This window comes from Lutjanus erythropterus, chromosome 7 (assembly GCF_056507025.1).
Source record: "Lutjanus erythropterus isolate fLutEry1 chromosome 7, fLutEry1.hap2, whole genome shotgun sequence".
Lineage (NCBI taxonomy): Eukaryota > Metazoa > Chordata > Actinopteri > Lutjaniformes > Lutjanidae > Lutjanus > Lutjanus erythropterus.
In genome coordinates, this window is record NC_139323.1 from 30,616,921 (window position 1) to 30,632,044 (window position 15,124).

A 15,124-nucleotide genomic window follows, 5' to 3' on the forward strand; every position below is an offset into this window, starting at 1 on the left:
CAATCGCTTTCACAGCAAAAACACATCACTTCAAAATTAAATAATCTTAATTGGTTAATGCAAAAGTCCCGAAAATTCTGTTTGGTATTTTGGAAAGATTTGACTAGAATCTAAATGTTTTTCCTGCAAAGAAAGACCAACATGTGAGTTGCGGTGATGAGCCCACTGTTTGGTCCAAGTTTAAGAGGCTGAGTCCAAAATTAGACGTCAGCTTTCTGGAAAAAGTGGTACCTTCTCTTACAGAATGTTTGATGGCACATAACCAAAAATTATGTTGTTTAAATGGCAGTAGATAACTTAAAGGTACCCCGTGGAGTGTTTGACCACAAATTGCTCAGTAGATCAATGTTTTGAAGAGGGATTCCCCATACTGTTTGTATCTTGAGTTTTTCTTGCACGTGCGTGAGGCTGCACATGCCTAACAGTACCACCTACCGCAGGTTCACAGACATATATGCATTCTACATCCATCCATGAGCCATGGAGAGAACTGCGGCAGCAGTCTGTAGTCTTTAATTCCAACAAATTAGCTCAGCATGTGACTTCACTGATGAGTTGTCCCTCTTCACTATGGGTGCTAATCAGTGGGTGGAGTCTTGGGTTGACATACAGAGAACCCACAGATGCATTCACCCTGGTGGTCTAGAAAGTAAGGCTTTAACCCTGAACTATAACATCCCTGGTGCATGAAAAGTCAGGCACCTTTGTTGCATGTTGGTCCCCATTAGAGGATGACACAGCAGTGGATTTTCACTCCTGTCCCAACAAGGGGTGTTCCTGGTGATTAATTTCCTTGTTGATTAAAGGCAAATTTTAGTTTACACTAGTCGACTAGTCTAACAGTAAGAAAACACTTACAACTCATTAACTGACGATTTTAAACACTGTCTGAAAAAATACTGTGTATATTAAGAGCTATTTAAAACCATTCATCACAGTCTACAATCACCAAATTGTTTTGAAATGCTGGTGAAATGTTTGCCACTTTGCGCCATGCAATATCAACACTGAGCACTGACCTACAAAACATGACAGTGTGTCACTAAATGCTTCACTTTTTCAGACCGAAAAGGATCGCAGTATCTGCGGGCAAACGGAACTCACTACATGGTGTGGCTAACGTTAGCAGTGCTAGCAGCAGAAGCCTGCTCTGTTTGCTGTCTGTGTCTGTGCTGAATGTGGTCACACTTTGCTCCAGTCGAGTGCTGATTCTGTCACAATCTATAGTCAACCTTATTTCCATTTTCTTTATTAAAACAAAGCGCTTCATCTGTCTGGCTTTGTTGATGGGTGGCAACATTCAACCTAGTCCCGACCCAATCCTGGAAGAATGACTCCTGTCCCATCTTGCTCACATCAATTTCATATATTTTCATTTTAATAAATACAACTTACCTATTGTTATCATAAATCCCACACCCGCCAGCTCCTGTTGAGGTTTTCCCAACCATCCCATACCAGTCCAGAGTCCAATGGAATTATTGAAAAAATGTCAGCCTCTGTTCCCCCTCTATTTCTCATCTGACTTCCTATCACTTCTCTTCAATCGGCTCTCAACAAAGACCCAAAATGAGCACCAAAAAAACATTTCATAGAGTTGCAGACTGCTGTCTCCTTATGACATATGGTAAAGATGCTAATCATTAGTGTTAATTGGAGCAAAAGGCGATAATAAAGTGTGCAGTGATAAAGAAAATAGTCATGAAAACATTGGGTCTCATGCATGAATGTTTCTTATTTTTCTAATATTTTTTCTTAAACAAAGCAGTAACAGGAAAATAAGAAACTCTTATGTGGGATTCACGAAACAGGCGCCAACAGCCAAGACTGTTCTTACCCACCTGAATATGTTGATAAATCACGTTTGATCTAAAATTTGGTGCATGTGCCGGGAAGTGTAAACTTTTAGAATTATTAAATGACTACATAGTTGTATAACATTTTTCTTATGTATTTTCATAAACCCAATTTTTTTTTTCATCATTATCAATGTTTCACAGCACAAAACAAAAGTTGGCTTTTGTGTAAATGGGGTACTCTTACATATGAACAGATGAGAAGAAAGAATTGATGAATGCCATGAAAAGCACACAATTTAAGACAAATCTGTTCATACGAACAATTCATGCATGAGACCCATTGACCAAGCAGATGTTAGCTTCGAAAATGTTTCATAACAAATGTGTTCCCTATAGGTTTGTTTCAATGTTCATATGACCACCAGACAATAGTTTTAAAACTTCTAAGCCTTAAATTGATCCTTTAAGTCTGTGGTTCTCAAACGGTGGGGCAAGATCCACTGGGGAGCGGGGAGTGGATGACCAGGGGAAAAATATGGAGTGAAACTGACTTGAATGAATATGATTTATGTGGGGGTGTCTTTACAATTAAAACACCACCGGGTACCTTTAAATAGATGTTTTAAATATTGTGATACTAAACTGTAATAGCAGTCCTGTGACATAGTGCAGAGCTGCACTGAGTAAGTAAGCATTGGGTTTTTGAAAGGCCAAATATTTGTGCAACAAACCAGAACTTGTCAAAAGGTAAATACTGTACTGTATACAAAATACATGTTAGCCAACAAGCAAACTAGCTTGCAACTGAGCAAGCAAGCTAACTAGCCGGCTCTTCCGTCATTCGTGAGTCTCTCTTCTTTTCACAGTTTATGTCAGTTCATAATGTTTATTTTTGAAAGGTCAACACTCATTGTTTCCCAGACTTAATTCATTTACTTGTAGCAGCCCACCACAATATAAACATACTGTGGTCCCCGTCCCACCAGTTCGACTGTCATTCTGTCAGTAAATATTCTGTAAAACAGCTAGTGAAACACTTATTGGTTACTTGTTTCCCGTAAAACAGGCAGCTACGGAGGGATTTGTCACTGACATTGATTGGCATTTATTACAGTAGCCATTAGCTTTGTGCGCTCCCAGTGAACATGGCTGGACAGGGACCAACACAGGCTGTGAGACCAGTTTGACCACAGGTTATTTTGGCTCTGGGTTTGGCTCCCAGCACCCTGGGGCTGAGTCATGGGTGATAGAGCTAACGGCAGTTAGTGGTTAGCCACAGCTAACCAAGCTAATGGCAGTTAGCGGTTAACTAAGTTACTTTAGCAACAAGTAAAGCTGTCATCCTATTGGGAAACTCCACAAATGACCTCAGTACTGTTTCCCCTGTCAGTTTTGGAGGATGTGTTCAGTGGGAGGCTTCTGAGCAGGGCTCTGTTCCCTGCTAACAGCAGCTAAGAGTTACTGTTGGCTACTTTAGCAACAAACCTAAAGCTATATCTGTCTATGAGGGATCTCTGTAATTAAACTGCAGAACACTGAAGTTGAGCAGCTACACTGTAAAAATGAAAAAGTTGAGAAAACTCAAAATTTCAAGGCAGTAGACTGCAATAGAGTTTTGAGTTTTGAGCCCAACTCAAACTCTTGAGTTTTGAAAAAAAAATGACCAACTACTGATCTTCTGTTAAGACAGTTTACTTTTCCTCTATTTGAGCTGGGCTCAAAACTCAAATTTTAAGTCACCTCCACTATTTTTTATACAGTGTACAGAGAATCAGATGGAAAACATGAAAATACTTTCTCCATAAAATATGATCCACTTTCAACTAAATCAGTGAATTAAGTTATAAAGTTGTGCTTTTTATACAGTGAAAGTATTTCACTCCAACAGCATTTCATTGGAAAAAATTAGTAATTCCCCTGAGTACAGGAACCGTTTTTAATGGTTTTTCAGGTAGAGACAAAATCTGAAAAACCATTAAAATGCTCAAAAATAAAATTCACGGAAAGAACGTTTATATATATATATTGCCTATGACATGGAAGAATTTATTTAACAATTGTCTTTATGAACCTCTGCAGTTACTCTTTTTCCTCCAAATAACAATGCTAAAACAATTTTAACAGAAATCTCATTGCCTCAGAGTGTAACTTACATACTCAGTCTCCCTCTTGTTCTCCAGGGAGAAGTTGTGAATGTCCATATTGGCTCCTCCTGACACTGATTCCACCTTGTAGCTCTGAGTCTTCCTGTTCTGATCTTTCTGGATCAGTTTGTTGTGCAGCGGCGGCCTCGTGTCCATCGACCCACGACTGTGCCCGTCCTTCACAGTCGCCACGCCGGGCAGCACCGTCATCGTTGCCGCGGTCACGTTCACACAGCCTTCTTCTACCTGATTTGTATCTGTACAGAAGAAAACAAACATTTCATTCTTATTGAGTAATGCTTACATTTAGAGCCACAACAAATTAGAATCAATTGGTTTGAGTAATTTTTTAAGAAAAAAAAAATCAAAATTCTTTGATTTCAGCTCCTTAAATGTGAATATTTTCTGAGGACGTCATCTTTGACTTGTGGAAACAGTGACCGACATTTTTCACTATTTTCTGACATTTTATAGACCAGACAATTAATCGATTAATGAAGAAAAGAACCAACTGATTAATCAATTATTAAAATAATCCTAAATTGCAACCCTACTGAAGTTGGCGTCATAATTGTAGCTTCCTGCCTTCAGAGGTTAACAGGAAAGATAAATAATAAATTTTGGTGGCTAGTTCTTTGTTTTTGCATCACATTTTGTGAAAAAAGTTTTATGTATTTTATTAAGGCTGTTTAAAACCAACTTATAGACTTCTGAAACCTTTATTTTATTTATTAAAACAAAAACAGGGCAATTTAACTAGTTTCAATAATAAATTTCAATACCACATTTAAAGTGATACAACATCAGTTAACTGTAGTATCAAAAGTACTAAATCTATTTAAAAGAAATGTTGCAAGTGCTCATTCAAGACTAGGGCTGAAAAAATATAAAAATATAATTGTGATTATTTTGACTGATATTGCAATTGCCATATGATTTGTGATATTAGAGCTAATGGTAATTTTAACATCATTATTCTTACTTTGATTAAAAACATGTCCTCTTTTTGTTTTAGTTGATTACATTTTTTTTAACAACAAAACAAAACATTAATCACAGACAAGTAGAGCTGGGGATCAAACCTCAATGTTTTTATGGCTCCAGACAAATTGCTTCAGCACTATCGAGTGAATGACATAATTTGATAAATAAGGAGACGTACATCTCATCAACATCAGTGAGCAAATACACATGTGGCATGGTTGTACCAAGATCTAGTTATGGTGGTGATGGTGAAAGTTACATTTTACTGCATAGTTTACTGCAGTAAAAACATTAAGTTATAACTGCAGGTGGAGAACATTATTTTACTTTTTTACCCACGGGTTTTTGAAAAGCATTTTCCTTTAACATGAATACTTGTACAATGTGTAATGCATTTTCCTTTTTGTTAAAATGGATTTGGTATCAAAATAAGTATCGTTAAGGAACCAAGCTATCAGTACCAGTAATGGTACAGAAAAGTTTGGACAAAACCTGGCTCTACTGAGGAGGACAAGAGAAGTGTTGGACCAGATTGAACTACTAGCTAATGTCCATCTGCAGTCCCTGAGACTCTTCATAGATAGAATAAATGTGTCACAAATCCTAAAATGAGTTTTAAACGCCTTAAAGGGACAGGTCACCCCAAATTCAAGACTACATATTTTGCCTCTGGCCTGTAGTGCTGTTTATCACTCTAGATAGTTTTGGTGTGAGCTGCAGAGAGACACACACAAAAAAAAAAAAAAAAAGAAGAAAAACTCAGCAGCAATTGCTCTTTCTGAGATCATGATAATCAAGATAATCCACAGACCTTGTTATGAGCAGTTTCATGTAGAATCTGCTGTAGAATCTATCGGAATTACTTTTCTTGCTACCATAAAGAAACTGCTCCCAACAAGGTCTGTGAATTATTAGGGTTGGGTGATATGTCAAATTATCCTACCTGCAACCGTCAGCCCATCAACGGGCAACTGCCAATATATTATAGGTATATATACGTTCACTACGTCTAATAAACAAAATACTCACAAAAGTGTCCTGAAATGAAACATCCTCACACCTGTTTTCTTTATTAAACAGAAACATACAACCGTGTGCCTTCTGAATTCAAGCTTCTCTCTTTTACCAAACTAAGACGAGCTTAACTGCCTTGTTAGCTCCTCATAAAATACACTTCTTTCAAACAGAAAAACATGTAAAACTCACCAAAACCATCTTTGTTAGTCTTTCCACTGTCCCAACACTCACCAACTCTGGTTTGGTTGAAATAAATCCTTAATTGGCAACGTTAGATGTTTAAATAGTCTGGTTCTACAGGCTGTTTTCCTCTCATTCCTCACCCAGCTCAGAGCGCTCGGCTCTGGCTGAGTGGGTGTGTACTGGGTTGCTGGGTGAGAGCAGCACCTGTCACTCTGCAGACCATTACATTAGCAATATAAAATGACAAATACTGACTCCAAAAATCACCCCCCAAAACCAACCATCGATGGATTCAGCCCATTGCCGATAGGCGACATATTCCTCCAGTCACCCAACCTCATCAATTATCTTGAGTAGCTGGACCATGATTTTTGGAAAGAGACAACGGATTTGATTTTTTCAAATGTATTATTTTGGTGCTTTGAACACCACAAGCTGAGTACTATGTACTATGTATGATATCTCCAAACTCAACTCAAAACGCAAACCTGCGGCTCCTGAGCCACATGTGGCTCTTTTGCAGCTTTCTAGTGGCTCCCTGTTGCTTTGTCAAAAAATTATATGGAAATAAATAAGGGTTATGTTTTAACATTCTTGCATTCCTCAATTTTAACAATGTGTAAATCAAAAAATGTTCACGTGGGAGCCCTTCCTTCACTCACAAATCACAAAAAAATGCCTTTATTGTCATGGTGTGGTCACATCAAGACTTAAGACTTTAAGATCTAACATGAGCATGCCATGACAATAAAGGCATTTTAATTATTTTAAAAGAGATTGCCTTGGATTTGTTTGTAATTTTTGGTTACCCCCAACTATTCACCAAATAAAAAAAAGGTTTATAATATTTCATCAACTAAAATGTGCATCATAGCCTACATCTACAGTTCAGTGCCTTTCCCTCTAAATTTTGTCAGTGGCTAGTCTTGTCTTGCTAGTCTTGAGCCTCCGTAGACTAGCTATGGATGCCAACTATGAAAAAGAAAAATAAATAAAAAGAAGTCTTTGGGGGAAAAATACACAAGTAATTGTGGCTCCAATTCTTCTGTCTTTTTCGGCCAGAAATGGCTCCTTTGACTGTAAAAGTTGCAAACCCATAATCTTAATGGGTAAATGGCACTACAGACCAGGGAAAAATATGTATTTTTGATTTTGGGGTAAACTAAGGCTTTTAATATATTTTATTATACTATTTTTTCTATTCTACATGGTGTAGATAAGTGAAATCTGCTCTTAAATCCCTAAACTTTCCTTGCAAAGCTAAGAATCGGAAGCTAACGTCAGCATCATAGAGTTGTTTTAGTTTATAAAACATTGTAATACAGGATAATGAATGCCTGCTTCTCCTAATCCAGCAGAGAATTCTTGACTGTCTGGAGAGGCCTGTTTAAAAGGACAAAATAAAGTTAGCTCATTGCCTTGTGGGCTGTTTGGAGCCAGAGATGAAGCCAAGTAATAAACAGAAACATGACGATTTCATATCCACAAATTTCCACAGCATGCAGACCAAGAGATAGAGCCACAGAGAGGAACTGAGTGTAAACAAGACTTTTTAAGGTCACTGTGAAGAAGAAAATGTTGTGTATGTGTTTATATGTGTTGGGTGGGGAAAAGGGGATTAGGGCTAAAAGAAGAGGAGGAGGTTAGGGCAGTAAGAGGTAAAGTGGGAGATGAGGGAGCAGATATATTAATAGCCTGTGGTGCTGGCAAAGATTCCTGTCAAATCGTTAAAGACAGAGCGGGGACCATCTGACTGGGAGAGGAGGGGGCTCTAAACACTCCTCCCTAATATAGGAGAGGACCAAACTGCCCGCCATGTGCCACCCGGTCAGCCACACTGCCGCAAGGCCGCAGCCGGGGGAGCTCGGAGACGTTGCGGAGAGGCAGAGGGACGATGGGAACACACATGCAGCAGCTCACACACACACACACACACACACCCAAACACAGTTTTAAACCGTTAACTCAAAGCAGATTTTGTGTTCGAGAACTGCGGTGAGGGCGGCGGACGGGCATGTAGGGGTGTAGCTCATGTGGGCAGGCAGGCTGGCAGCCCACCCTTTCTCCGTGACCACCTGATCAATTAGTGACGTGGTGGGGCTCCACAGTCTCCCAGGCTCTCCAGAACTTAGAATAACAACACGGATGTCAACAACAGCATTAACTGGGACAAGACTGAGTCAGAAGGCGACAGATGCACTTGAAAGGGGTAGATTGGATTATTTGAAGTGGGATAGGAGGGTCTTATGGGGAACGGAGTCAGCAACAAAACATATTTCAGCCACTTAAAAAAGATCCATGAATAAAAAAGAGTTGCCAAATATTGCATTCTCCAAACCAATCAGACTTCATGGGCATTATCAGTCACTTTACCTCAGAGAACACAGTTATTGTGTGACTTAAATGAATCTTAACTATCCTTTTAACACCAAAGTCCCACAATAACAATCAAACTAAACAAACTAAAGTTGCTTTTCCACCACAGTAACTTTCTCCAGGCACCAGGAACTGAAGAAAATTACATCCTGGGCACATTATTTTACCCCCCAAAAAGTCCCTGCTTTGGGAGGTAGTACTTCCCAAAAGCAGAGGAATTTGGGGGGTGGAACCTGCAGTTTTTGGCCGAGTAGTCGTACCATTTCATTTCAGCTACCATTTTTAAAAATCTGCAGCGGCAACCCAGTTTGTTTTTGCAAAATAAGTCATTTTACCATATAGAACACGCAAGTTGCCAACCTACCACTGCCTCAATCTGTTGCCAGATGCTGAGTTTCCACCAAAAGTACCCAGACTGAAAAGGTTCCCTTAGCCCATTGTTGTCTCCATTTCCATGGCTGTCTAAAGACCCATGAATATTAGGCAAATTAGTGTTTTACGTGTCATTTTTGCATGCAACAATGAAAGAAAGATGAAGGCATATAAGGATTTGCAATTCCCACTGGATTTTGGCTGAGCATAAATGCTAAATAAGGCCTGGACTTCATCTTTGGTCCATCTATGGTATGCTCACAGATGTTATCAAAAGCATCATCTGGAACAAGACTAAGTCATAAGGCAACAGATGCACCTTAGAGAGAGTGGATTATACGTAGTGGGACTGTATGAGGTATTTATCGATAGCTGGTGTATTACCTACAGAGGATGATGGTCAGCGCACCCCGAATCAGGAGAAACAAAGAGCCTTTTCTGGAAGGAAATTGGCATGATAAAAGCAGAATATACTCCGCAGAGCCACCACAGGAGGGGTACGAATGAACAAGGGAGAATAAAGAGACAAACAAACTTGACTGAATATGAATTATGTAGGGGAAATAAACAAGTGCTTGCTGATGCTGTCATGCTGACCTTAATTTTATGAAAATTCAACTTCTGAATCCTTTTTTTATCAGTTGCTTTCCCAATTGAAAGTGTGGGGTACGGGGGCCTGAACTTTTTTCAGCTTCTGAAGGGAGGCGTGGCAGAAGAAGTTTGGGAACCACTGCTCTAAACTAACCAAACTCCATTGTTGTTGGTCTGTCTATCGTATGCTTTCTTTCCTGGGGGAAGTTCCTGTGGTGGAAAAGCAGCTTTAGTTAGCTTTAGTTTAGCAACTTAGTCACACTATCACAGTGTTCTGCAAGGTAAAATTATTGATTTTATCCACGGAGTTTGGTTGGTTTTGTGAGAGTGTTATTTGGCCTCTGTAACAGCAGTTTCCCATCACAAACGGCTGTATGACAGCAACACTGAAAATATTCTAAATATAGAGTACACTTAAAATGATTTTTTTAGGTGGATGTTTTTCTAGGTGGATTAAAAACTTTTTGTTGCTGACCCTGTCCACAGCAGTACATTGCATAGCTTCTGTGCTTTCCTAAAATTATTTTTGATAATCAATTAATGATTATTTGATAATCAATTAATGATTGAAGTAATTTTTAATCCAAAATAGCAGAAAATACTGTTTTTAAGCCTCTCAAATATGGAGATTTCCAGCTTTTCGTCATGTATTGTCATATTAAAATTAATATCTTTGGGTGTTAGAATGATAAAACACGTCATACAGACAACACCCTGGACTTAGAAAAACTGGATGGACATTGTTCACTACTTTCTGACATTTGCAGCCCCAGATTTAGTCGTTGTTAATATTTAATATCTGTTAATAAAACAATTTGTACAGGCGCAAATAAAAGTTAACATTAACGTTAAACCCTGTTTTTTTCCTCTCTCATATTGACTTCCATCTGCTGCAGCTAAAACATTGACTCTGGATAAGCACTTAAGACAAATCCACTTCAAATATTCCAAACAATCACTTTAACCTATTACAGCCTCCACATATTTTTTGAACTCTGCAAAATAAGTGTCCATAAATGTCCATAACCAAGGACAAAAATATTGAACCCTTTTTAAGACTCCTGCAAGCATTAATTTTTATTGTCAATATAAACTTTTTATATAACCTTTCTAGGAAGTCTGGGGCGTTTTAGATAAACACATTACGCAATTTGTTTGTATAATGGCACAGGGGTAAACAGCACAAACTGTGGTGAGGAGAGCTTGTTAATGTCTGGGAGGAAAGACTGCTCTGGAGCTGGGGACTGATGGCGGTAGAAACCACTGGGCTGCACTTACACACTCTGACCAACAGGGGCGATCAGCATCATTTCCCACTTTTTCTCCATCTCCAGTAGTGGAGATACTGTAAATAAGCACAGACTGATACAATGTCACTGCTGTTATTTATTGTGTTCTGCTTTACAAGCTTGAGAAGTGCTGTAAGATGGAGTTCTTAGCTCCAACATGAGAAATAATGTTAAATTTGTCTGAAATCAGAGGTTGTAAATAGTGATGGACAGATAGAAAATGACAGAAAAAGAAGAAGAGAAGTATAGAGAGAAATATAGGCTGAGTGAACGGGTTGGGGCAAACTGATGATGGTCTATGAGTGTGTGTGTGTGTGTGTGTGTGTGTTTTTGTATGACAATGTGACTGCTGAGTGCTTGCACACCACACATTACTGTGGCCAAACCAAATAACCAGGAAGAAGAAAACACACACAGAGGCTCCTGGAGGCCTGACGTCAGCAGTGCCTAAACACACAACAGTGTGTATTCACATGGAGGTGGCATGTGTGCCGTTTTCACCAGTGTGAACAGCAAGCATCCATTCACACAAAACACCCTGCACATGTAAGACCTCCCAATATGAACAGAGATACAAGGAAATATGCAGTTTGGGATCATCAATAATGACCTGTGAGGGTCTATAGGAGTGTGTTGGTTGCTTAAAGGTACAATCAGAAGGATTTGTCTGAGCTGTTTGTAATTACACCAGAAATATGGGTTGGTAAAACATCCTGGGCAGAGCCAAAATAATAAGAAAAAAATAAGAAAATGCAGGCAGATGGGCAGGGTTTCTGCAGATACAGTAACTACCACACATTTCTAGAGGGTCATATGTGATAATAATTTTGATATGTCTATTGTTTTGAAGGAAAATGTTGGATATTGTGCATTTAAAGGGAACTCTGACAAATTATCCCCCCCTTTGCCACACACCCAAGATGTTTTGGCCCACATCCTGGATCAGGAAAGCAGCAGCACATATTTTCATGCTGTGTACAAAAATCCATGAGCTTTACTTGAAGGAAAATGAGGACATTACAGAAGACAAGGACATGGTCTGCACTCAGCCTCAGCTAAATACTGTATACTTACAGTATGTATGTGGCATTCTTTAACTATTGGTTTGAGGGAGCCAGGCTGTGTGTGCTGTGTGTGTGTGTGTGTGCTTGTGGGTGAGTGTGTTGAGAGAGAGAGAGAGAAGCTGCAGTGTTGTCCTTTTCTTAAAAATCAACAATCTGCAGATCTTTTCATTTCTTGAATGTCATTGTGCATTTTACGCATGATGATCCAGAGCTGTGCGCACATGGAAAAAAGCGGCCGCCTGGTGGGAAAGCAGCGATTAATTGCTGCGTAAAGCTCCAGCCCATAGCTGGTGTTATCCACTCAAACTTTCAGGAGCCTATGGGATTTGTTTAACCAACGCGAACACATCACTGTGCAATGTCAAGCCTCCCCTCTAAAACCCAGCGGCTTGGAGCGGTGTTTTACATTGTGGCAGGCTGCAAAACAGCCCGCAAAATAAATCTTGCGCGTGTTTCTTTGTGCCTTTTATATTTAGTAGATCAGACTAAGCAGCTTTATCTCATCCACTATCAATACAGCGCACTTAATCGTTGTTTCCATGAGCAGGGAACTCCCAGGCACAGAGGAACACCTCCTGGGGAGAGCGCCTGTCAAAGCCGCCAAATAACATACACGCACAAAAATACAAGTGTGTCCACAAGCATTAATAAAGGCAGCTTCTCACCTTGTTTTTGCGCCGGTATGAGAATGCTGTTGAGCTTTTTGGACGCTGCGCTGGAGCACACTCCCCGTCCCTCCAGCAGCGCTTGCAGTGGTCGGCTCTCCCCCGGCTGGTGCTGGCAGGTCAAGCCGGAGCCGCAGCGCGCAGTGTACACTCCACACGCCTGTCCCTCACCGAGGGCGCACGTCGTGCAGCAGCCGCAGCCGGGCTCCCTCACCCGCTCAGCGCAGTCCTTCGGTAGCGGCTTGCACAGCAGGAGCGCCCCGGCGTCGCACGGCTCGCATCGGACCACCGGCCCCACGGTGCCCGCGAGGCGGGCGAACGCAGCCAGCGCGGCGGCGAGACAAAGCACACAGAGACCGGGCATTCTGCCGATTAAGCTGGTCACAAAGGGACAGTATGTGAGTTGTCACGTAGGCTTAAGGGGACTCTCTGTGACACAGCGAGCCGGCTAGCCTTCTCCATCTGTATTTTCTTTTACGCGAACTTCTCGTTTTATACAGGCGGAAAAAAGAGCCAACAAGTCACACCCTCCTCTGTATGAATAATGTAAACGGAGCCCCGATATGAGGGACCGCTGCATCCAGCCTGAGGAGAAAGCTGCTCAAGCACTTAACTCTTTTAATCCATTATAATAATTTACAGAGTACTCTTCATCTGCAGCTCTCTGTTCTGACAAAAAAAAGCAAAGATGTTTGTTTCCATCTGGAGAATTTGGCCTCTTAAGACAGGCAAGTAAAGTGAGCTGCAGATGGCATGTGGCTTTAAAGTGTGGATTACATTTCTCTGCACTTTCAGTGGTATAAATATTTCTTATGTTACAGATGAGATGCACAAGTAGATTTCCAGCAGAGAGAGAAATACGCGGCACCAGGGGAGCTTTCTTCTGTGCTGTCTGTTCCCAAACCTCTGGAGGTTTCCACACCACTGGCCACATCCCCTGCTGGCATCAATGGTATGTGAGTGAATGCCATTGGTGGTACCCCCCACATGCAGTACTGATAAAACATTCCTCTGGGCAGGTGTGTAGGTGGCCTCCATATTAACTCACTAAAACAATAACTTCTTTGCATGTAACCTGTGTGTGTGTGTGTGTGTGTGTGTGTGTGTGTGTGTGTGTGTGTGTGTGTGACCACATGCTCAGTGGTGGGTGAAGCCAAAGACGTATTGCTTTACTGTTGTGGGTTGTAGAAGCTGCAGTGTTCAGATGCACATGTCAGTCTGAGCACCAGCCGCAGCCACCGTGCACGTGCACACCCAGACTGCATACCAGGCCTGTGTGTGCCCAAATAGCTCCATAAGCGATGCTCACCTTTCACATACCCCGAGCAGACCTGGTGATCTGGCAGTTTGTACGAGTCCCACCGGCAAGCATCCAGACCCCCTGCACCTTCCTCTCCTGTACATGCCCCCCTCCCCCACCCCCATGCCTCTCGACCCCACAGGATTTCAAATTATTAGAAAGAAAATGTTCAGATTCTGCAGGCTCAGCATCGCCCCCCTGTCCGGCATATCCTCCTGTTCTGCAATAACAAACGCGAGAGGGGGGTACACACTGAGAAAATAAAGCAATCAGTATCGGCCATTGTGTGATTTCTACCACAGAAGCAGAAAAAGTGTTGAGACTGCATTATGAAAAACAAGCAGAGGGTAAGGAAACACCCCCGGAATAGCAAGAAAACGTCTCCAGCTAAGATTAGTTTTCTTATTACTTGACTTTTTTTTCTCTTTCTGCATTTTTTCACATCTGAAATATTCAGCTTCTGACCTTTGGCTTGTTTATTGTCTGTCCATCCATCCGACCAGGGTCTGATTTACCTAAAGCGCCCTTACTCGTTTAAACTAATTCAGCAAAAAGACACTTTTGGGGAACTGTGCCCCCTTTGTGTGAATACAGTTTATTTTGTCGTGCTGTAAAGGTGGCACGGTTCATCCTGCTGTGCTAAACCAGCCTCCAGACAATATATAAACAGCCGAACATGACATTCTCAGGTTTTATGACATTTTTGCTTGATCAGATATCAGGCAGTGGAGATGTGGTAAAGGTAGGGATGGCTAGGATTGGCTACAGTTCCTTATTGTTCAGTAACAGAATATTGATAAGCTCCTGAACAAACGGTGTTGCAATCAGTATTTATGTGACATAAATTTGCACTGAGGTAACTTGCATTTTCATCTTCCTAACCCATTGATTCCATGTCTGCACCACGGTTTTGATCCGTCTTCCACATGGCTGCATGTCCCACCAGCAAGGTTTCAGGCTCATTTCAGCAATGGAACGTTTGCTCTTGACTTGCTCAGATTTTGTTGATTTGGTCCTCTTTCCTTGCTTTTTGTGCTTCTACCATGGATTAGTGGGTTACGCTGTGAAATTGGGTTTTTTTTTGTCTGTCTTTATGATCTCAAGCCTGCATGGGGACTTTTATTTTGAAAACTGACCAGATACTGTACTGATACTGTGTCTAACTTCCTGCCCACTTGATCTGCTCTATTTAGTTTGATGCAGCATTCATCAAAAATAGACTCGGCATGTATTTGCTGCCTCTGGGGCACACTGCAAATCTAAAGGCTCACTTATGCTTAACGTTAGATACACATAGGGAGGTTCTGTCTGCACTCTACATTTATTTGCTTGTTTTCTAA

The 15,124-nt window shown here is 40.9% G+C and overlaps 1 protein-coding gene across 1 annotated transcript in view; it reads right to left on the reverse strand.

The window, feature by feature from the left end:
* The window catches only part of igfbp3 (insulin-like growth factor binding protein 3), a 31,427-nt gene extending 18,279 nt beyond the window's left edge, over positions 1-13,148 (reverse strand). Inside the window, exons 1-2 of the mRNA XM_084723515.1 lie at positions 12,485-13,148; positions 3,953-4,200 (exon numbers count right to left, since the gene is read on the reverse strand). Of these exons, the coding sequence (XP_084579641.1) occupies positions 3,953-4,200; positions 12,485-12,848 (612 nt within the window). The 5' untranslated portion in view covers positions 12,849-13,148. The remainder of the gene's footprint in view (positions 1-3,952; positions 4,201-12,484) is intronic.
* Positions 13,149-15,124: the final 1,976 nt, after the last annotated feature.